The following is a 21,430-nucleotide window of genomic DNA, read 5'->3' on the forward strand; positions in this document are numbered from 1 at the left end:
TTGAGGAAGGTTTTGGGAGGAGATACGTGCTGTTTTTGAGGTAGCAGGTAATTATCTAGATTACTCTGTTTGAAACCAGAGGGCTCTGTGTCAGTTTCTGTATCAAGACACCTGAGTCTTTTGGCTCTTCTCATTACTAGATTCTTCTTAAGTCAATGAGATCAGACTTCTGAGTAGAGTGATAAAGTGCTAAGGTTCTCAGGTCGCAGTTTCGTTCAATTCTCACTCAGTCCTGGCTGGGTTGCTGCGAAGAGTTTAAAACTGGGTCCAGTTATAGCACTCCTTTGAAGTACCCCCCCCTTTCTTCTCAGTTTGTTAGAACGACTGAGATGTTTGGGGGTCCACGAAGTTAGAGGGGGTGGGAGAAGTTTGTGGTTTTATGAATTTGTAGTTTTTAGGGTTAAAAGCCCATTAGAAGTCCTTTAGGATCCTTGGAATAAGTTTGTCACGAGGAGTCAACGAAAAAACTGGGAGGGAGTGCCTTAATGCCCAGGAAGGGATGTCTGAGAGCCTTCGTTAAAAAATTCTTTAGCTTCATTAAGTCCCGGCACCGAGGATAAGATAAGATGAGATGTTCAAAAGCACAGCGAAATAGTAAAAAGAAATAGAATCCAAAGGGGAGAGGAGAGCCGGCAGCATTTAGTTAAAAGATCTCTTTGAGCTCCGATAAGAGCGTCTTACCTCGGCGCCATCTTGTCGAGCGATTTAATTAATTAAAATGTGGTTTTTTTAAATTAAAAGATGGAAAGCGTCTCTTCTCGGGAAACTGAACTGTGCAATAATAATGTGTGCTGCTGTATAGTACAATCACAAAATGTGCACAGAGCTAGAAGCAGGCCAACATTTTCTGCAATATCGCATTTAGACTACTTACCATATTTGCATACTACCTTGATTCCAAGTTCTATGTATTAATGTGAACTCTGTCCCATTTCCTTCTCACAACTATTGTGTAAGGTACAGTGAGCCTGCAACTTATGCACATTCAACTTATGTGAATTCAGCTTTACACTTGGCCAAAAAAATTAAAAGGGGGAGGGAAGGAATCTGGTGTCTGTGGGGAAAAAGAGACTTTGGCAATCCCAACCGCCCTTCCACCCAATGCATGATTTTGGCTTCAGGAATGATCCCTGGAACTTAACCACATGCAAGTTGCAGGCTTACTGTAAGTTAAGTTCAGAGAGAAAGTGTGCTGAGCTTCAAAGCTGCATGTGGATTTGAACCCTAGTTTCTTTGATGCAAGTCCGACTATCCCATATTCTTCTGATGCATGTGTCAAACTACAAACATTAAAATTAGTGGGCTGAGGGACTAAAGCATATTTTATTAGTGAGCTACTGTTTTGGATGTTCTAATTCACTCTGATTTTCTTAAAAACGGCCTTGTTCTCTAGCTCCATTTCATCAATCTACAGTACATCTGTATGCCAGACATGGCTCTAATCTGCATCTGGTTATGCAACATTGTGCACATTACTGTGTGAAGTGGATGGAGTGGGTTTTAGCTTGTAAACACGCTCATTTCGTTCTAAGAGAAAATTCTCGCCTGAATTAGGTAACGCTCAACATTAGAACTGCTGAAAAAACCACCAGTGTCACAAATTGTTTTCTGCAAAAAAAAAAAAAAAAAAATGCAATGTGCGAAAGCAACTATGTTCATGGTGATACTTTTTAAGAACCTGGCCCAATTAGCCTGAGGGCTAGAAGTTCACAGCTAAATTTGTGTTAACAGGAGTATCTCTTTTAAAGCCATCAGAGATGGCAAAGGGAAAAAAAGGCTAAGTGAGGGTGAATTCATTCAAGGCTACTTAGGTCAAAAGAAAGCCACAGCAGTTATGTGGTGGCTACTCTCAAAAAACATTTTTTTAAAAAACCCTGTAATTTGAGATGTTGCTTTTAAGTTCATAGCACAGAAGCCAGAAAGTATGTAGAGCACTGTCAGCAGTGCTTGATCTCATTTTGGATATGCAGGTGCACAGATGTTCTCAAATGCAAGCATGGCTAGAAAATTTGACTGAAGCATTAGGATACCTATTATCCACCATCAAGGGGCACACATGGAACTGTGGAGTACTTCCTGTGCAAGTGCAAACTTGACCAGACTCCAGAAGACTATGAGGTGGCTTCTGGGCAGATAGCAGGACTTCCCTAGCCTGCTCTTACCATTGCAGCCCATGTGCCCCTAAACAACTACTCACGAGGGTCAGGGGATCTTGCTGTACAACAGCTAACATGGTTGCAAAAAGGAAACTATGGCAAAGTGCTATGTGTAGGATGAACAGCTTCACACAGAAACAGGGCATTTGAGGTCCTGTCCCCCAGGCTTTCAAATTTGTGAAATTCTGTATGCAAAAAAAGAAAACGTGAGCAAATAATATCTGAAATCCTTTGACCCCACAGTTTAGGTCAGATCATGCTTCAATGTAGATAAAGGGTAAAGGGAACCCTGACCATTAGGTCCAGTGAGGACCGACTCTGGGGTTGCGCGCTCATCTCACTCTATAGGCCGAGGGAGCCGGCGTTTGTCCGCAGACAGCTTCCGGGTCATGTGGCCAGCATGACTAAGCCGCTTCTGGTGAACCAGAGCAGCACACGGAAACGCCGTTTGCCTTCCCGCCAGAGTGGTACCTATTTATCTACTTGCACATGACGTGCTTTCGAACTGCTAGGTTGGCAGGAGCAGGGACCGAGCAACGGGAGCTCACCCCGTTGCGGGGATTCGAACCGCCGACCTTCTGATCGGCAAGTCCTAGGCTCTGTGGTTTAACCCACAGCGCCACCCGTGTCCCTTAATGTAGATACAGCTACATTAAACTGAAATGCCACGAAAAGTATTAAATATTATATACAATAAGATCAAGGCATTGTTGGAAATACAGAAACAAAAAGGAGATTTCTAGTATTATGCCAAAGGTCAAATGTGACCTCAGGGAAAAAGTTTTTGTGCAGGAAATAAAACAAAAATCTTCATCAATATGAAAGAACAGTGGGAACGTTCCTGCTTCTGGGAAGAGCAAAACAGCAGATAAGAATGAAATTATCTTGTAAAAGAGAAGTAACTTTAAAATAGAACCACTTCATGTTAAGGATTCTGCATAATCAGTTATTAAAACAAAAGACAAACCAATTCATATTTAACGGTGTATATATCTTTTAATGTACCGAAATACGAAACAGTAATTTGGGTTCACTGGCAATGGCTTCTGTGGTTTTACCATTAGATGGTAAAAAAGCTGGTTTTGCACTGCAACGTTAATATTTTGGGGAAATTCCCGAGCTTCATTTTCAGAAGCAAAGATATTATTTAAAAAGTTACTTAAGAGAAAGTACAACTCTGAACCTGAACGTAGCACATAAAAATAATTTAGCAGGAAGGCCCCTCTTTCAAAATAGACACCTGTGGAATTACATGTAGAAGAATATTTCAACCAATGGTTTGAACAAAGAAAAGGTCAAATGTGAATACTAAAACTACAGCAGCCTGTGTATCTGCTTTCCAAAGGCTCCAAAACCCTGGCATATTTCCTTCAAAATGGAACAAAATCTGTAAAGTAGCAAACACAATGTCTATTCGGGCCCTGTAACAATCTATCAAGTTTGCAATTGTCATAATAGCAAAGAAGGCATCACAGCAGTCTATAAAAAATATGGTTGCATCTAGCACCAATTAAGATAGCAAAAAATCCTGGATGGAATTACTTATTTCCTGTGAATCAAGTAGGTCAACGTGTCAAGTTTACATTTCCTTTCAGAAACATACACATGCCAGTCTCTAAACAAAAGATTGCTGTGGCTGCAATCTTTAGAAATGAAAAAGGACCCAATAATTTTGAAAATGAAGTGAAATGCTGAATGCCTAATTAGGCTGGTTATCACAGAAAAAGCGTGAGCAAGAATGATCAGAATTTATAGCACTGTAGAAAGCCAACACATTGCTGACAGATAAAAGAAGCCCCCAAAATATTTCTGAAAAGCGCACCTATATGTATTGGACTCCATAAACTAAATTCAAGTAAAAAAAAAGAAGTCCCAATCAGTTTTCTTTTCCTCCCTGGACCGAATAACGAGAGCTCCATTACAGTCCTTTCTGAGATAGCCCTTACAAAAGGCCAAGTCCTTCATTACCTACTCCAAGTGCTTCTTTGGTTGCTCAAAGACCTCTTCCGGTGCTTTTGTTTCTTGCTTGTGCTCTTGTGGCCATGACTGCGCCCTCTTTTATCTTCCTTCCTGTCTCTGCTTAAGGATCGCCTGTGCCGTGCATATTCCCGACTTAAGCTCCTCAGGCCAGGACTGCTCCCTTTCGCAGAGTATTTCTTATGGAGGCGCCTTTCTTTCCTACATTTTTCATCATCGCTACTCAAGTCTCTTCTGTGCCTGGTTTTCTCAGTCTTGTCCTTGCTATGATGGTTGCCCATGTCTCTGCACGAGCGAGTCTTCCCCTTGCTCGGCTCCCTATTGCATTTGCCTTGCTCAGACAGCAAGTCCTTCTTGCAGGTGTTCTGCTCACGGTCTGGGGTGGTCTTGTGTTGCTGATTTGTAGGAATGCATGAAAGGACACCTGAACTACTTTCATCGGAAATGGTGTCCCTGTTACTGACATTAATCTTAGTGTCTTTGATGAGAACATCCTCATGCAGGCTTCCATTTAAGTAATTTGGCTGACTGCTCACACTTTCATTAGCCTTTATGCTGCTAGGACAGAGCTGCATCGCTTTGGCTAAAGGGGACTGCCTGGAAGTAGATGCAACACAATGGGGAACACCCACCAGCACTTTCAAAGGCATAGGCTGCAGTGCATTAGCTTCACTCTTCTTCAGATGGGTTTCTTCTACCTTCTTATTCATGAGGTTGCTCAACAGTTTCTCCCTCAACTCTCTTTCTTTTCTCTGCAGTCCAAGAGCTCTTTCTTTTTCTTCCTCTACCCGTCGGAGTTCAGCTTCTTGCAGCCTCCTCCTTTCTTCCAAGTGCTGAAGGCGGATTTTTTCCTCGTTGTGCTCCTGTTCCATAAGCTTTATTGCCTAAAAGGATAGAGAGAAGAGATTTCCCTTAGTTCTATATCAAATACACTCATTCCATGGCAGGGTCAACGTTGCACAACTTCAGAGAACTGTTAGAAGGGAAACTATTCCCCAAAAAGGGAACTAGACAGACCACAAGTAGGCAGGCTGCATCCCACAGAGACCTTCCCTACAGCCCAACTCAATACGCCCCATCAGCCCAACAAACAGGTATATGCAGGGAACACAATTTACATAGGTAGAAAGGGCTTCCTCCACCATTCCCTTTACCGCCTATTGCAATAGTGCTTTCCTCAGCCTGCCAAACAGCTGTCTGATGGGCTGGGGGAGCACGTTGCCCAAGCCAATGAACTGGAGAAGGGGGAGGCATGTGATAGGACCTCTGCCTATCATGTCCCTCGTCTCTCTTGCTGCTCAGCTGACTGGCACTGGGAGGAGCTGAGAATTCATGGACAATGGGTGTGTGTACCCATTGGGTTCGCTGAAAGAAAGGTTTGTGAGCTTGCATGTGAGTGTGTGTGCACTCCACCCACCAAATGCAACTCTCAGGGCCAAAAATAATTGCCCATCTCAACACTCACCAACACACTAAAGGACAGAACCATAGCAGATTTACTGCTTCTCATTCTTAAATTGCTAATGCAATCCAGCAGCCTTTCTGAAATAGGTTAAAAGCAGTTCAGTTCCTAGGAAACAAGTCTGAACAACCCAACGAAGAAGCTCAAAAGGACCGAAAGATAAACTCTACTTTATACTGATCAACTTTTGCAACAAATAATTTTGCACTGTTGACAACTTGGTGACATGAAGACTTTAAGATTTAAGAAAGGCTTGAGATTAAGGAAAGTCGGAACTTTATTTTAGTTTTTTTTATTCTCCTTGAATGAATTGCTAGATTTTCCTAGGATTTCAAGTCTCTGTAAATTACTATTCAGGTCCTAAATAAATTTATAAGCAGAGTTATTTCATGAAACTGACAAATTGTTATTTGTGCCACAGAAGCAAAATCAGTGTCCTAAACCCGGCAAATGAGCACAAGCTATACATGAAAAGGTCCTTGATACAAACACATAACAACCTTCACTCCTCAAATGCAACAACTGCATTCTTGTGAACTCAGAAAAGCCTTTGATGCAGCAAGCTTCATGATTATTCCAAGGCTGGCCAATGATCCCTTACTGGAGAAACTAAGGTAATGGCACTGGATAAAGGGAGACGCAACTCCCAGGTCCTTTGCATGCTTCCTGGATACAGGTTTTAGTCCCTTTTGCACAGATTGCATCACACACTGGTTCAGCTTTATGATGTTGGAAAACACAGTAGCCTATTTGTCCCTCAAACAGGAAAGAGGAGTGAAGAGAGGGTTGGGCCTAGCCAAAACACAATGCTAACAGCAAAGTGCTATGAGCATTATTTAAAATGGAGTAACTGAAGAGGCATCATTATAAAATAGAGAGAAGAAATCCGTGTGTGAGAGAGAGATATAGAGAGAGATTTATCAAATCCTCACTTATAAGCTGCTGGGGTTTTCTTATACTGCTTTCCCATGCACACATGTCCAAACCTTCAAAACAAACAACCAGTTACCTTCGCTCTGCTCAGCAGTTCAGCAATTAATCGAATAGACTGAAGGTTTCTCTGAGCTAAGAGAAGCTTCCTCTCTTCAAGCTTTATTTTCTCTTGTAGCTTTTTTTGCTCTTCAGCTTGTATTTTTTCAAGCCGCTTTTTGTTTCTACGAATTTCACGATCCTTTTGTTTCTGCTCTCTTTTGCGCAATTTCTCTTCTCTCTTTCTCTCTCTCTCCAATTCCTCAAGTTCTTTCTGTTTCCTAAGGATAAAGATTGCAGTTAGTTGCAATAGGTACAATTTTAAAGGGTTTTAAAGAATTCTTCAAACAAACAAACGAAACTACTACTAACAGCTTCAAATTCATTTGGAGGTTAAACCTCACCAATTTCAAAGGACTGCTCCAAGTTAAGGATTGAAGTCTTACAAAACAGAAGAAAGAAACAAAGCCATATTGAGCACAAAGCAACGTTTCTAAATATTTTCCCAAGCCACAACAAGAAGGTAAAACAGAACTGATACTATTTTGATCATTTGATGGATAAGAATGTGGTATCAAGAACACCATGAATCACCATTAATTTGTTAAGTCTAATACAAATTAACAGAATTGGCCATTAAAACATCTGTTTTCATCAGGAAGGTGGTAATGCAAGGTGTGAGAAGAACTGCTCACATTCTGATATGCTGTGGATAGATGCCATGCCTTCTATCTGGCATAAAGCTAGCTCTGCATCAATAAGTTTGGGTGTAATTTCTGCAGCTAAAGCCATCAGTCTGCAAGAGCCGTGCTATTAGCATCTGTAGTGATGAAATGCTTTGAGAGATTAGTTCTTCAACATCTTAGGACATGTTTTCCACCGGATTTTGATGAACACCAGTTTGCTTATAGGAGAAATAGGTCAACAGATGATACCATAGCCACAGCTTTTCACCTTGCAGCGAGTCATCTGGAGAAACCGGAGAATTATGTCAGAATGCTGTTTCTTGAATATAGCTCGGCTTTTAATACCATCCTTCCGGACATTCTTATTAAAAAACTGAGGGACCTGGACCTTTCTTCTACCATCTGTGATTGGACTAAAGACTTTCTGATGGATCACACACAAATAGAGGATTGGGCCTGTTACATCTACCTCTCTGAAGCTCAGCACTGACACCACACAGGGATGTGTGCTGAGTCCCTACCTGTACTCGTTGTATATATGACTGTATCTCATCTGAACCACCTACTGTAATTATTAAGTTTGCAGATGATACCACCATAATGGGTCTAATTACAGGTGGAGATGAATCAGCGTATAGGGAGGTTCAAAAAGTCTCGACATGGTGCCTAGAGCAGTGTTTCCCAACCCTGGGTCTCCAGCTGCTTTTGGACTACAGTTCCCATCATTCCTGACCACTGGTCTTGCTAGCTAGGGATGATGGGAGTTGTAGTGCAAAAACAGCTGGAGACCCAAGGTTGGGAAACACTGGCCTAGAGAACAACTTGCACCTAAATAACAGTAAGACAAAGGAGATGGTGTTGGACTTTTGGAGGAAGAGAGGGGAACTAGCCCCATTGTATTTCAGGGGGGCTGTGTGGAGATAGTCTCTTCCTTTAAATTCCTGGGAGTCTACCTTAGTGAAGACCTCACTTGGAAAATCAATACAACCCAGGTGGTTAGGAAGGCCCAACAGAGACTCCATTTCCTCAGGGTCTTGCAAAAGAAGAATGTCAAACAAAAACTGATGATCTCCTTCTACCAGTCCACAATAGAAAGTGTCCTCTCATATTGTATTACAGTGTGGTACACTGGTTTGACAGCCACGGACAGGAAGTCGCTACAGAGGGACGAATACAGCACATGACATCATGGGCTGTCCCCTGAGTTCGCTAGATGACATCGCAGGAGACTGCTGCCTCAGAAGAGTGAGGAAAATTCTTAGGGATGACTCAGACCCTGGCCAGCACCTCTTTAATCTCCTACCTTCAGGCAGGAGACACAGAAGTATAGTCAGCCGCACCAACAGGTTAAAGAACAGTTTTTATCTGTGGGCTGTTGGGCTGCTGAATGGAAAAAAATAGTGGTGCAATTGACTTCCAACAAGCACACACTGTGCGAACAAGACTGAGTGTATGGGGGGGGGGGTCGTTTAATTTCACTGCACACAGGTGGTGTAGTGTCAATAAAGCTTTGTTATTTATTTATTTATTTATTTATTTATTTATTTATTTATATTATTGCAATAGAACACTGCCAAGAGTATCAAAGAGCTACTGAAAGCCATTTGATGCTATCCATATTCAAAACAGAACCACTGAAATCAGTGGACTTTATTTCAATGGGTGTCCTCTGAGTATGACGAAATGGTATCACCCCATGGTCTAGAATCATGGAATTAAACATGCTTAGTGGCATATTAATTATCTCCACCCACAACCCAACAAAATATACCAGCCTTATTCGTAACATGCTCAGGAACACTTTGATAAATAAGATGCTCAAGAGAAATGTACAGAGTAACCATTCACAAGTGCAGTGTCAATGGAACTGTTCTGAAGTAATTTCATCAAAGACTGCAGCTTGGTGTTCTATCAGAAGCTTTAAACAGATTGTACTAGACCACCAGGGGTAGCCAACATGGTCACTCCAGATTTTGTGGAGCTATAAACCCTTGTCATCCCAAACTACTAGCCATGATGGCTGGAGCCTAAGGGAGTTCTAGCCCAACAACATCTTGAGATCACCACGTTGGCTACTCCACATTGGACCTACAGGAGCTTAACTAAAGACACATATTAACAGGATCAAGTGTGTTAAGCTTAATTAGCTGAAAGTGGAAAAGGCCTTGTTCAGAAACTGTTATTTTCTTAGATTGATTTTACTGCCAGAAGCAACAGTGAACAGTCTATTGTTTTGCTTTCTAGATGAATAGTAGCATTTCCCAAAAGGTTGCATCAAACACCCCAGTGCATGGCTTCTTAATGTAAACATTTACGTAAAGCAAAATACAAATGGTTTACAATATTCAAAACATCTCTAAGTAATAAACTGCCCAAAATAATAAAAACAGAAATAACTATGTTACATTTTACAAGTACAAAAACGTTAACAGCTTGTTATTTCTTAGGAAGGAAGCGTACCTTTCCTCCTCTTTTTGTCTTTCCTCTGCTTCTTTTTCTTTACGTTTTTGTTCTTCTCTCTGTTTTTCAAGCTCTTGGAGCTTCTGCCTTTCAAGCTGACGTTTCTTAATTGAAGCATCACTCAGGTGTTTTGTTGAATCAAATGAAACCTTTTACAGACACAGTACCAAAAATTATTCATATTAAAGTACACAGACAGATTTTTAAGTATTCCATTTGATTTCACTGTGCATTTTAGAATGGAACACTTGTGGTTACCAGTTACAGAAGCTTGAAAACTAAGCCACATCAGGTCTGTCCACACTAGCAGACACTCTTAATGTATATTATCACGGTTAAGGATATTCATTCTTAACCTTTAACAGTCCTGAACGACAGTGGTTCTCATATTTTGCCACAGTGTGCCTCCTTAAGTAATTATCAAAAAAGCCCTGCAAGATTTTTGAACTATAAATGACAGGCTTCCTAGTGTTTACTTGTCCTTTACTCAGAAGGAAGAACAAGCAAAAGGACCAGAGGACATTATTGACTAGGTGGTATGTAAATACAATTCCAATTAATCCACCCATAAAATGGGAACACTGAAAGATTCTAATGTTGAATGCATCATTATCAAAATGCTCACATAGGACTTTTTATTACAGTTGCAATGGACTGCATTCAAAAGGAACACAGAGGTTGCATGCCTGAAACCATATTGTAATGCAGATAACAGCGAATTCCCAGTAATTGAGGGGCTGATACAACTATTTTCCTAGATGCCCACTCATACTGTTAAGACCACTAACTTACCCACATGCCTTTCTAGTTAAACTGAGTATCTGCTGACTAGATAAATACTGTTACTTCTAAATGAAAACTCTAATTTCACATAGAGTTCACTCTATTCTTTAACAGAACATATTAAACAGGGAATTATATACTATTAAAAAAAATCAGCTGGAAAGATAAACATGAATAATGCCAGAACAATTGCTCTTCTTTTCAGTGTTATGATTACATGAATGGCAAAAAAATCATGATTACATGAATTGGCAAAATAACTTTCATTTTAAATTGGGAATTGCATGATATAGTGTATGAAATGCCCAACCATCAGTCTCTCACAAGACAACTTTAGCATATTTTCTTTTGTCACTCCTACTCTCTGTTCCCACATGTAGCAGAGCCCTATTTGGGTGTTCAATTCCCCAATGCAATTAGAATATAAGGGAGACTGGAGACACAGCAGTTGGTCCAGCCCCCATCATGTCCCCATACTAGGCTCCATGCCCTTCTACTTCCCTAGATGGTGAATATGTGCAGTGGGGAGCTTGCTTTACTCACATGCATGTGCAATTTAGAATCATGTAGAGTTTCAATCCCATAGGGAACCTCTATGAATGCAGCAAGCTCCCTGCTACAGATATTTCCATCCCTACGTTGAGACGGAGAACAAGGGTAGGCACAGGTGAGAACTAGAAGGTGAACACTAGAATATAATGGAGAAGCAGCTAGGCAACATGTCCCCACTCTCTCTAGTGTGTGAAACAGCATGCTTCAATAGGGCCTAGGAAAAGGGCATGAACTTCAAAAAGTAAGCACAGAATGAAGGACAAGAAGCAATGCAAAAGGCAATTCAGAAGGATGCCACAAAGTACTCAGGTTTAGAAAATGACTGGGTATTCTTTTAATGTATTTTTTGAGATCATCTGACTTAAAAGAGACTATGGGTGAGATCAAATGTAGGGTAAGCGGGCATCCATACAGGAAACAGGGCTTCCCTTCCTATCCTCCCACTACTGGAGCAGATTTTTTTTAGGGAGGCAGAGATGCTGCTGAAGGAGAAATAAGAAAACCAGCACTTTTGTGCAAGTGGATTTCTGCTGCACAAAGAGAAGCTGCACTGGCAGCTGCTCTATATATTTAGTCTTTCAGGCGTCTGCTACATCATTACAATACATAAACTGTATACCAATATCTTGTTAAGAACTAGTGACAGCACATTCCCCCAATTCATACTTCACAGTTACTATTTTCTTTGCGAGCTGCTCCTTCTGTCATATTCAAAGTTACATTCCCCACACCATTTAGTTGGGCAATGCTTTGGGTACCATTTGTGGAAAGGTGGCATACAAATGTTTAAAATAAATGCCTCTAAAGGTTCACTATGGGGTGCATGCACCTAAAACTGGTAACTTAAGAACCAGCTCATCAAAATATAAAGGAAAAGAACATGCAATGTTTCTTTGAAGAATTTTCTACTAGGAACAGCTCAACAGTATCTCACCTTTAAGTTACAAGCCACTGCTTTGCCATCTTCACCTTTGTACATCAGCTTCATCCCTCGTAAAGCATTCATAGCCTTGATGAAACCTGCATATTCCTCATACTGAACATAAGCTTCAAAATTCAAATGGCCTCCAAAACTGAACGTATGAAAGTTTCTGCCAGTCATTTCTTCCCTATAAGGGTCCAACATGGGTATGTCCACATTCCGTATTTCCCCAAATTTACTAAACACTTTAATAAGAACTTCTTCACTTGGTTTTTCTGAGCCAGAGTCTTTCAGCGCAAACCATTTACAAGGCAAGCCCTCCAGATGAATAGTGTCTGGCCTTTCCCCTGGCAGAGTTTCATTCATATCTTTTGCATCACGAAAAAAGGAGTCCCAGTCATGTCGAGTAGGAAAGTCAATTTTGTATTCTGCAGCACGGACTTTTAAAATGTCTGAAAAGCCACTAAGTTTTATAGTTTTGCCATCCAGGCATGCAAGGAAGGATTTAACCAGACTCTTATTTTCTACCTCACCTTCAAAGCGGATGAAATCCATGGTGCTTTTAGATATCCGCAAGGTTGAGAACTGATGTGTTTGCACCATTCCTTTCAGCCTTTCCATCACTTCCCAGTTTGAAATAGACTTCCCAGGCTGCTTTAACTGAGGAAGTGCCACACTGATGGTCATTTTTGTAATGGGCTTAAGGTATAGCCCATAAGGAGCACAAAGCTCCACTGCTTCTGATGTGTCATGAACTATTGTAGCAGCTGCCATAGCTACAAAAAAGACAATAAGCGTACAAGGGATAGTAGGCTTATCTGTGATTTAGACACTGACAGAAAGTGGTTCCTTTCTTAGAATAAATGATCATTTTAACAGTTTCCTGAAAGCAGCATTCAAAGGCTTAAGAACAAGTCCTCTGTTAAAATTTATCAAAACAATATATAGAGAGTCCACAACAAAATATTATGCTCTTTCCTAATCCTGGAGCTTTCCTGGAGCACTTCTGTGCTCCAGCTGCAAGCAGAGATGGGTGTGTGATGGGTACTAAGAAGGAGTGTTTAAGAAGGAGAAACTGAAGATACAGAGAAACAGCTGTAGTCTTTTGCTTCAAATTCATTGCAGGTTGTTTGATGCATCACAACTGAGATGAATTCGAGTGGATACAGAAACCAGAAATCTGTAAATTGAAACAAATGAATTAAGAGTCTTACTTTCCATCCTATTAAACCAAACACAGGATTATTTTTAGTTAATGAAGCACTGAAGAGCAGCAAACACCTCAAAGCCAAAGTTACTATAAAATGATTTCTGGGAAAGTATTAAGTATAGCATGTAAATTATATATTTGCTATGTAGAGCAAAATTTACAAACTATTGTTACACAGTGAGAATACATCCAACTGACAAGTACTGCAATCCTAACCCTGTCTATTCAGAGGTAAATCCTACTGAATTAAATGGGGCTTACTCTCAGGTAAATGGGGTTAGGACTACAGCCTAAGTTGATAATATTTTCATTAGCATTACCTGTATGAAACATAACAAGTTTCAGCAACCCTAACTTAGAAATTAACTACAACAGTTAAGATAAAAAGAGAATTTACTAAATTGTCATCCAAGTTAATACTATTTTACTGTTTGTAAAAGGTGAATAAATATATTCTACTTTCAATTACTGTAACAATTAATTTAACACCATAAAATTAAATTATGCAACTACATAATATGATTGCATGCTGGTCAATGGGGAAAGCAGGAGAATGTAAGGAGAGTCATGCTGGCTCAGGCCAAAAAGCCTATCTAACCCAGCATTTTGTTTCCGAAAGAAGTCAGCCAGATTGTCTCCTGGGAGCATGAAGGTGACAGCTACCTCCAGTTTGCTCCCAGTATTCAGTGCACACTCCCTAAAACACAAGGAAGAAGAAATTGGGCAATGAATTGGGTAGGCCCCACTTTTCAGGCTGGTGCTCAAGAAACAAAAAGACCGACCGCACAATATGCAACACAGGGAGTGTGTGTTGTACTAAGGCCAGCGAGAGAGATCTGGGTTCACATCCACCCCCACCTGGCCGTGGACTAGAAAACGGCTCTAGCCTGTCTCAGTGCTGCTGTGAGAATGAAAGCAGAGGAAGGAAAGCTCATACCAAGCTCATACCAAGGAAAGCTCATACCAAGGAAAGCTCATACCAAGAACTGACTTAGTTGGTCTTTAAGGTGCTACTGGAAGGAATTTGTTTTGTTTTAGCAGAGGAAGGCTTATTGATGCAAACCCCCAAAATGTATTTTCTATGGTTAAGTTTTTACCTCTGTCTTCAGTACATTTTATTTTATTGCTACAGCTAGTGGCTGATGCAAATAAAGATTCTTCCCATTCTGACTCCACAGGAAGGGCAGGGAAGCCTAGTGGCCTGAGCCCCTGGAAAGGAGGGCCCAGGTGAAAGAAAGAAAGAAAGAAAGAAAGAAAGAAAGAAAGAAAGAAAGAAAGAAAGCCGACGTCGTGCTGGGGCTGCAGGCTTAGAAAAAGGAGCTGTTGGGGGAAAAGGGGGGGGGGCGATGAGCACAGTATAGAGAACTTGAGCAGAGGACATTCGCTTTTTTCGCAGGCGGGGCGGTGGGTTAAGTGCCACAACGGGCCCGAAGGCAGGCTGGCGTCTCCCGCACAGACACGCACCCAGGAAACGTGTCGGTCCTGACACACGCACAACAGCACACGCGCACTGGGGGCGACTGGCTACAGGCGGAGCGGTGGGCGAGAGGAGGCACCTACCGCGCGCCCGGTCCTTGGCACATCTGGCCTCCGCCAAGCTGAGGAGGAAGGACCAGCCCCGCGACGCCGACGCCCGTCTTCTTCTTCCTCCTCCTCCTCCTCCTCTCCAGGGTAACCCGCGGTCGCCTCTCTCTCCCTCTCGTCCGGCCTACCGCGCACGCGCGCACCTCACCGGCCTTCCCACAGTGCCCAGCGCCACCAAAACAAAAGCACTTCCGCTTCCTCCGAGATAAACGAGGGGCGGGCACGTAGGACGCCGGCTAGAGAGAGAAGGAAATGCCCTTATAAGGGCTTGGTGCACACAGAGAGACGGCGAGCACGGAATGTAGAGGGACACGCGTGATGCGCACTTCAGGTTTCAAGGCGGCGAGGGAAAAGTTTTCTGAGTTGCTCGCGGGTCGGCGGGACGCGCGGCTCCTCCTGCATGCATGCATATATGCGGCAGAGAAGGAGGAATAATTTTGGGTAGCTAGAGCTCCAGTTGCAGTGTGATGCGTGTTTTGTCTTGGGATTATTAATAAAAAAAAAATATCAGTCTCAGGTCTCATCTTACAGAGTCATAGAATTGGAAGAGGGTCCGAGGGTCATCTAGTCCAACCCCCTGCAATGCAAGAATCTCAGCATCCAATTTGAAAGCAGCCCGGACCTTGCTTGGCTTTGCAAATGTGCCGCAACACACAGTTTGGAGAGCTCTGGGCTAGGCTGACAGATGGTGGCCGGCTTAACGTCACCCAATGAGCTTCATGGCTGAGTGGGGATTTGAAGCCCGGTCTAATTCCATGTGTGTGCTTTCATGTGCTTTAATAGCTGCTGTGTTTGGACCATTAAGACCAGCATGATGCTTTTCATTATATGACAGCTCCTAAGCAAACTTGCAAGCTGTTTCCACTGACCAGTATTAGTTTTGCTGAAATGGCGAAACTAACTGGAAAGCTCAGAAATCAAGATGGCAAGAAATTTAAAAAAGAATGGGAAATGTTTATTATGTGTTTATAAAAGTATTGTAAACAGGTTAATACATTGGCAGGATTTTAAGAAATAATACAGGAAAGTTGAGGTAGAAAAATAATTTCAAGTAGAAATTATATGCAGTTGAAAAGGAAATTTAAGGAACCCGGGGGTGGGGGGGAGGGAAGTCAAGAGATTCCCTTTGGATTTGATATTGTTTATGTGTATATTTTTCTTTGGTTGTGGTTGTTGTTTGTTTTTTATTTTTGTTATTTCTGTTGAAAATTTAATTAAAATATTATTTTAAAAACAAACAAACCAGTATTAGTTTGGATGATGTATATTGAATATAATAAATGCCTCATTAAGGGAAGTTGTGCTCCATTTGGCTTAGAAACTGAAAGCACTACTGAAGTCCCTTCCTTAGATCCTTATGATCAAGGTGACTAGAGGCCAGAGTCTAGCCTTCCTTTCCTAGACCAAATGGTTTAGCAGACTGTGGCCTGCCCATGGTGTCTATTTCTTTCTCATATGCAGGTCATCAAGCAAGTATGTAGATAACAAAAAGCTTAAATCAGTTCAGACTCATTTCCCAAGAAGAATAGACTATTCTAGTTCCCCATATTGACATCTTACAATTATTCCTTTACAAATAAAATTCTTGCCAGACTACATCTGTCTCTGATTGTGTGTGCTTTTTAAAAACCAAATTGTACAAAAATTGCTCTGTCCACAAGCTCTGACTTCACCCCCCCACCCTATTTTAAAATACTGTCCAGATAGTTGAGAATGGCTTGCCACTTGCTTCACTCTTTAACAGTTTTTCAGTTACCTGGGAGTAAGTTCCATTTGACATAATAGGACTTACATTTTACTTACAAGCATATGGCTGATTATATTGCATGTTGTTAAATACACCATTCAGTAAAACTAATTTATTACATTAGAACTCCACTAGAGGAAGCTGTTTCCATGAGATTAAGCTTTGAGGAAATCTTAACTTCTTGAAGCTGTTTCATAGTCTTAGAATCAATTTACAGTTGGCAAAGGAAACATTCAAAAAAGAAAAATAGGTCTATCAATGGTTATTACCTGTGACAGCTAAATGTCATATAGTCAATAGTAGCATATCTCTCAGTACCGTCTATAGATAGAAAGCAAAATTCTTGAATTGAACCTCCTTCCTTTGTTTCGTCTGTGTTACATTTTAGATTGCAATCTACTCAGGGCAGCAACCTGTTTTGCTGTGCAGCGCTATACTTGTCTACTCAGAAGTAGGGTCATGAAAAGGTCTGCAGAATAGGAGAGGAGGGTAGCTTCAGAATTGGGTGGAAGGTGGAAAAGGTGCAAAGAAGTTGCAATGTGTGGGACGAGGAAGATGCTGGATTGTACAAAAGGAGGAGGTAAAAACAAGCAAAATGGGGCTGGAAAACAAAAAAAGAGAAGCAGTGTCAGAATAAGGGATTGGGAAGGTGAAAAGTGAGCTGAGTAATTGCATGGGGTGGGAAGAGGAAGCCTTAGGAAGTTAATATGGGGGAAAGGTAGGGCAGCTGGCAAGCAGAGGAAGCAGGGGTGCAGCCCCTAGTTATAAATGCAATTCAAGTCCATTGCTAAAATTGCCACTTTGCAGGGTTTATCCAGCTCCCACTGGTTCTTTAGAAGTTAAATCTAGTTTGTCAAGTACAGTATGTTGAAAGATGTTAGAACATCACTATTTCCCTCACAAAAGCACAATATAGATCTCTGTCAGCAACTATTAGGGAACGTTCACTAAAAATTGTGGCAAGATTTTTGAGTGACGCCATGAAATTACATCACCATTAAGAGCCATTTTCGTACCTCGTGATGTCTGGAAAGTTTTATCCTAAAGTATCTCCTACTATCGAAACAAAATAAAAAAAATCTTTCAAATAGCACCTTAGAGACCAACTATGTTTGTTATTGGTGTGAGTTTTTGTGTGCATGCACACTTCTTCAGATGCGTATCTGAAGAAGTGTGCATGCACACAAAAGCTCATACCAGTGACATACCACACGAAAGTTCATACCAGTAACAAACATAGTTGGTCTCTAAGGTGCTGCTTGAAGGATTTTTTAAATTTTGTTTCGAGTATGGTAGACCAACACGGCTATCTACCTGCATCTCCTACTGTGTTTCGTTAACTGTGTTGTGTTCTGATCCACCTATATAATGTACTTTTTCTATGCCAATAAAGGAGATGATTGATTGATTAATTGATTGATTGATTGACTGGGGAAAATGTACATTAATGGTATTTAACACTGAGGTATCTATCTTATATATAAAGCCCAATAGCTCTCTGTTATGTTGGTAAGGGTGCCAAATTATAGGTACATACAAACATATGTGGTGGAAACGTCGACAAAGTTTTGAAGGAAGCTTCTACAGAGATCAGATTACAGCTCAGACAATTCCAATAACCCCAGTTTTAGACTTACTGTATATACTTAGACTGTATATACTTCAGATATGGACCAATTAAAAAGTAAGGAATTAATAACACATTTAGTAATAGCAGTTAGAACAGTAATAGCCAGCACTTAGAAAACCTTGCAATTAATGAATATTGATCACTGGTGTAAAATAGTCTGGCAAAAAGCCATAATGGAAAATGTATTGCAAAAAAATAAAAATGAAGGTGTCAAGGGGAGAGAGAAAAACGATAATGGCAGTGAAGGTCCTGTGTGAGTGCCTGGAGGCGGTTGGAGGATGGATGGCGGCTAATGGATTGAGGTTGAATCCTGACAAGACAGAAGTACTGTTTTTGGGGGACAGGGGGCGGGCTGGTGTGGAGGACTCCCTGGTCCTGAATGGGGTAACTGTGCCCCTGAAGGACCAGGTGCGCAGCCTGGGAGTCATTTTGGACTCACAGCTGTCCATGGAGGCGCAGGTCAATTCTGTATCCAGGGCAGCTGTCTACCAACTCCACCTGGTACGCAGGCTGAGACCCTACCTGCCCGCGGACTGTCTCGCCAGAGTGGTGCATGCTCTAGTTATCTCCCGCTTGGACTACTGCAATGCGCTCTACGTGGGGCTACCTTTGAAGGTGACTCGGAAACTACAACTAATCCAGAATGCGGCAGCTAGACTGGTGACTGGGGGCAGCCGCCGAGACCACATAACACCGGTCTTGAAAGACCTACATTGGCTCCCAGTACGTTTCCGAGCACAATTCAAAGTGCTGGTGTTGACCTTTAAAGCCCTAAACGGCCTCGGCCCAGTATACCTGAAGGAGCGTCTCCACCCCCATCGTTCTGCCCGGACGCTGAGGTCCAGCGCCGAGGGCCTTCTGGCGGTTCCCTCATTACGAGAAGCAAAGCTACAGGGAACCAGGCAGAGGGCCTTCTCGGTAGTGGCACCCGCCTTGTGGAACGCCCTCCCATCAGATGTCAAAGCGATAAATAACTACCTGACATTCAGAAGACATCTTAAGGCAGCCCTGTTCAGGGAAGTTTTTAATCTGTGATATTTTAATGTATTTCTGGTTTTTATGGAAGCCGCCCAGAGTGGCTGGGGAAACCCAGCCAGATGGGCGGGGTACAAATAATAAATTATTATTATTATTATTATTTTTACACTGTGTGGTATGGTTTTATTAAATATACAAATGAAACAATACATGGATGAGAAATACCTACAGCATATTGCAATATGGCATACATAAGCAGGCACTGCTCATTAGCTCACTTCTACAGTTCTATTTTCTGAGTTGATTTATTGAAGAATTCATTGAACTGGTTTACTGTAATAACTTTATTATTATGTACTGTAAAACAATATGTTTAGTATTTACCCTCCCCCATGACCCATTTTTTTGTCAGCCGTGTCAGGTTTCATGATTTATGTGTGTACAATTTTGTAAAAGAAGAATATATATATATACACAGAGAGAGATTTTTTAAAAAAACAACAACGGTGTATAAAATTTATGAAATGAAGAATACCATGACTGTTCTGTATTACCACTCCTCTTTCCTACCACTTCACAGCCATACTCTGCTCACGCCTAATGCATGCGAAGCCTGGGCCACTGCAGTCACCACTTTTCCGTGTGTGATGTTGCATCCCTGCAACATCCTGGGTGCTTTTCTGCCACCTTTACTGATGCAATGGCCTTTCACTTAATCCTATATATTTCATTTTTGCCTTGCACACTAGTGGACTGTGCCTCTCACTGGGGTGGGGAAAGAGACCACAACCAGTTGGGAATGCCCCGGCCACTGAGTGCGTTATTATTCAGAGCGCCGTCAGACCACAATGGAAATATAGACAATTTGTAACATTGCTCAAGTTCTGCTTTTGGGGTAATGTTTGAAGAAATGCAGTATCCTTACAACTTTCTTCAGAGTTCATTTCTGAGCATTTTGGCACACTGTATTGAATGAAGGTTTTAATTGCAGATCTGAATAATTTGCAACTTCCAAACCAAACACAGCCTAGCAGACTTAATATTATGGCCTGCTCGATGGCTGGCAACTCCTCTCATTTTTTCAGTTCTCAACAGGCAACACCAGGAGGCTGTTTAGGCCCTTGGTAGCTTGTAGTCCAGTGGTGTACAAGGTTGATTTAGTTGGCTTGTGAGCAGCCCAATTCCCAAAGATAGAAGGCAAACATCCGTCTAATGTTGCCCCCATTAAACCCCTTTCCTTGTGTTTTTAAATTGCTTTAACCAGGGCTCTTTTTCAGCTGAAACTCATACTCAGTTCCAGTACCTCTCAGGTGGGTGCCATTGCTATTAAAAGAGAACAAAGGAGATGTTCAAAGTGAGTTCTGGCACCTCTTTTTCTAGAAAAAAAATAGCACTGTAACCTGTCCTGGGATGTAAGAAATCTAATGCAATAAATATCTCGACATTGCAAGGAAGCTGGTGGCTCAAACACCAGTACATCACAGAATCACAGATTTGTAGAGTCGGAAGGGAGAGGGGGGGTCATCTAGTCCAGCCCCCTGCAGTGCAGAAATCTTTCACCCAGCATGGGACTTGGATCCATGACTCTGAGATTAAGAGTCTCATGCTCCACCAACTAACAAAATGTGGTCTGTACTAGCAAGGAAAAACGTGACACACCATCTACAGATATTAAGAGGAACACCTGAAGTGAGACTCCATGTAGTCTTGCGAAGACACTGGTGTCTTTCTGATATATGGTTTATTTACACATGCATACAACTTGAGCTTGCGATAGCGGGGGCTCACAGCATTAACACCCCACAAGTTTCTCCCATTGCCAAAGCAGCCTTACATCAAAAAGAAATCCGCCATGGCTCTCTGACGGTCTGCTGCATTTTTACAGACGGCCACTTATTCTCGCAGTGCTCACATTCCAGCCAACTGCAATCCTAAGCAACTACTCTCCTTCCAACCCTGGTCTTTGTCCTGCTAACTAACTCAGAGCCGGAGGAGGGGCTCCTCCCATTTTTCCATCAGGCACAGAGCCCCTCTCCACAGCTTTCGTAATGGACCATTGCCTTTCCTTTGACTTTGGACAATAGCTGATCTCCCAGGTGATTTCCTGAACACAGGAAGCTGGGTTGACCTGTATTTTAACACTTTGCTAAATCAAATATCCAGCATCCAAGAATTAGAAGGGGGTTTCAGGCACTCCACAAACTCATAGCAATACTAAGGGACAAAGCAAAAAACGACAGGGGTAATTGGGCGTAGTTATTTCCGCTTTTTTCTTTTTTCTTTTTTTGCTTTTTCGTGCGTGTTCTTTTTAAAA

General features: G+C 41.7%; 1 protein-coding gene across 1 annotated transcript; it reads right to left on the reverse strand.

Moving 5' to 3' along the window:
• Positions 1-3,132: 3,132 nt before the first annotated feature.
• On the reverse strand, positions 3,133-12,967 carry AKAP17A (A-kinase anchoring protein 17A). The gene is made up of 4 exons (XM_081858697.1): positions 11,980-12,967; positions 9,711-9,859; positions 6,605-6,845; positions 3,133-5,017 (listed from the first exon to the last, which is right to left on the reverse strand). Exons 1-4 carry the CDS (start codon positions 12,739-12,741, stop codon positions 4,121-4,123), a joined length of 2,049 nt encoding a protein of 682 aa, XP_081714823.1. The 5' UTR covers positions 12,742-12,967; the 3' UTR covers positions 3,133-4,120.
• Positions 12,968-21,430: the final 8,463 nt, after the last annotated feature.

The sequence above is a fragment of the Podarcis erhardii genome (genome assembly GCF_964252035.2).
Source record: "Podarcis erhardii genome assembly, chromosome: 4".
NCBI lineage: Eukaryota > Metazoa > Chordata > Lepidosauria > Squamata > Lacertidae > Podarcis > Podarcis erhardii.

What these genes read in the sequence shown, in the direction of transcription:
- AKAP17A (XM_081858697.1), bottom strand. Translation starts at nt 12,741, where the DNA reads ATGGCAGCTGCTACAATAGTTCATGACACATCAGAAGCAGTGGAGCTT. An exon ending in CAGTGGCTTGTAACTTAAAG is followed by an intron (nt 9,860 to 11,979) that starts GTGAGATACTGT and finishes TGTCTGTAAAAG; the next exon opens with GTTTCATTTGATTCAACAAA. An exon ending in AGACAAAAAGAGGAGGAAAG is followed by an intron (nt 6,846 to 9,710) that starts GTACGCTTCCTT and finishes CTTTATCCTTAG; the next exon opens with GAAACAGAAAGAACTTGAGG.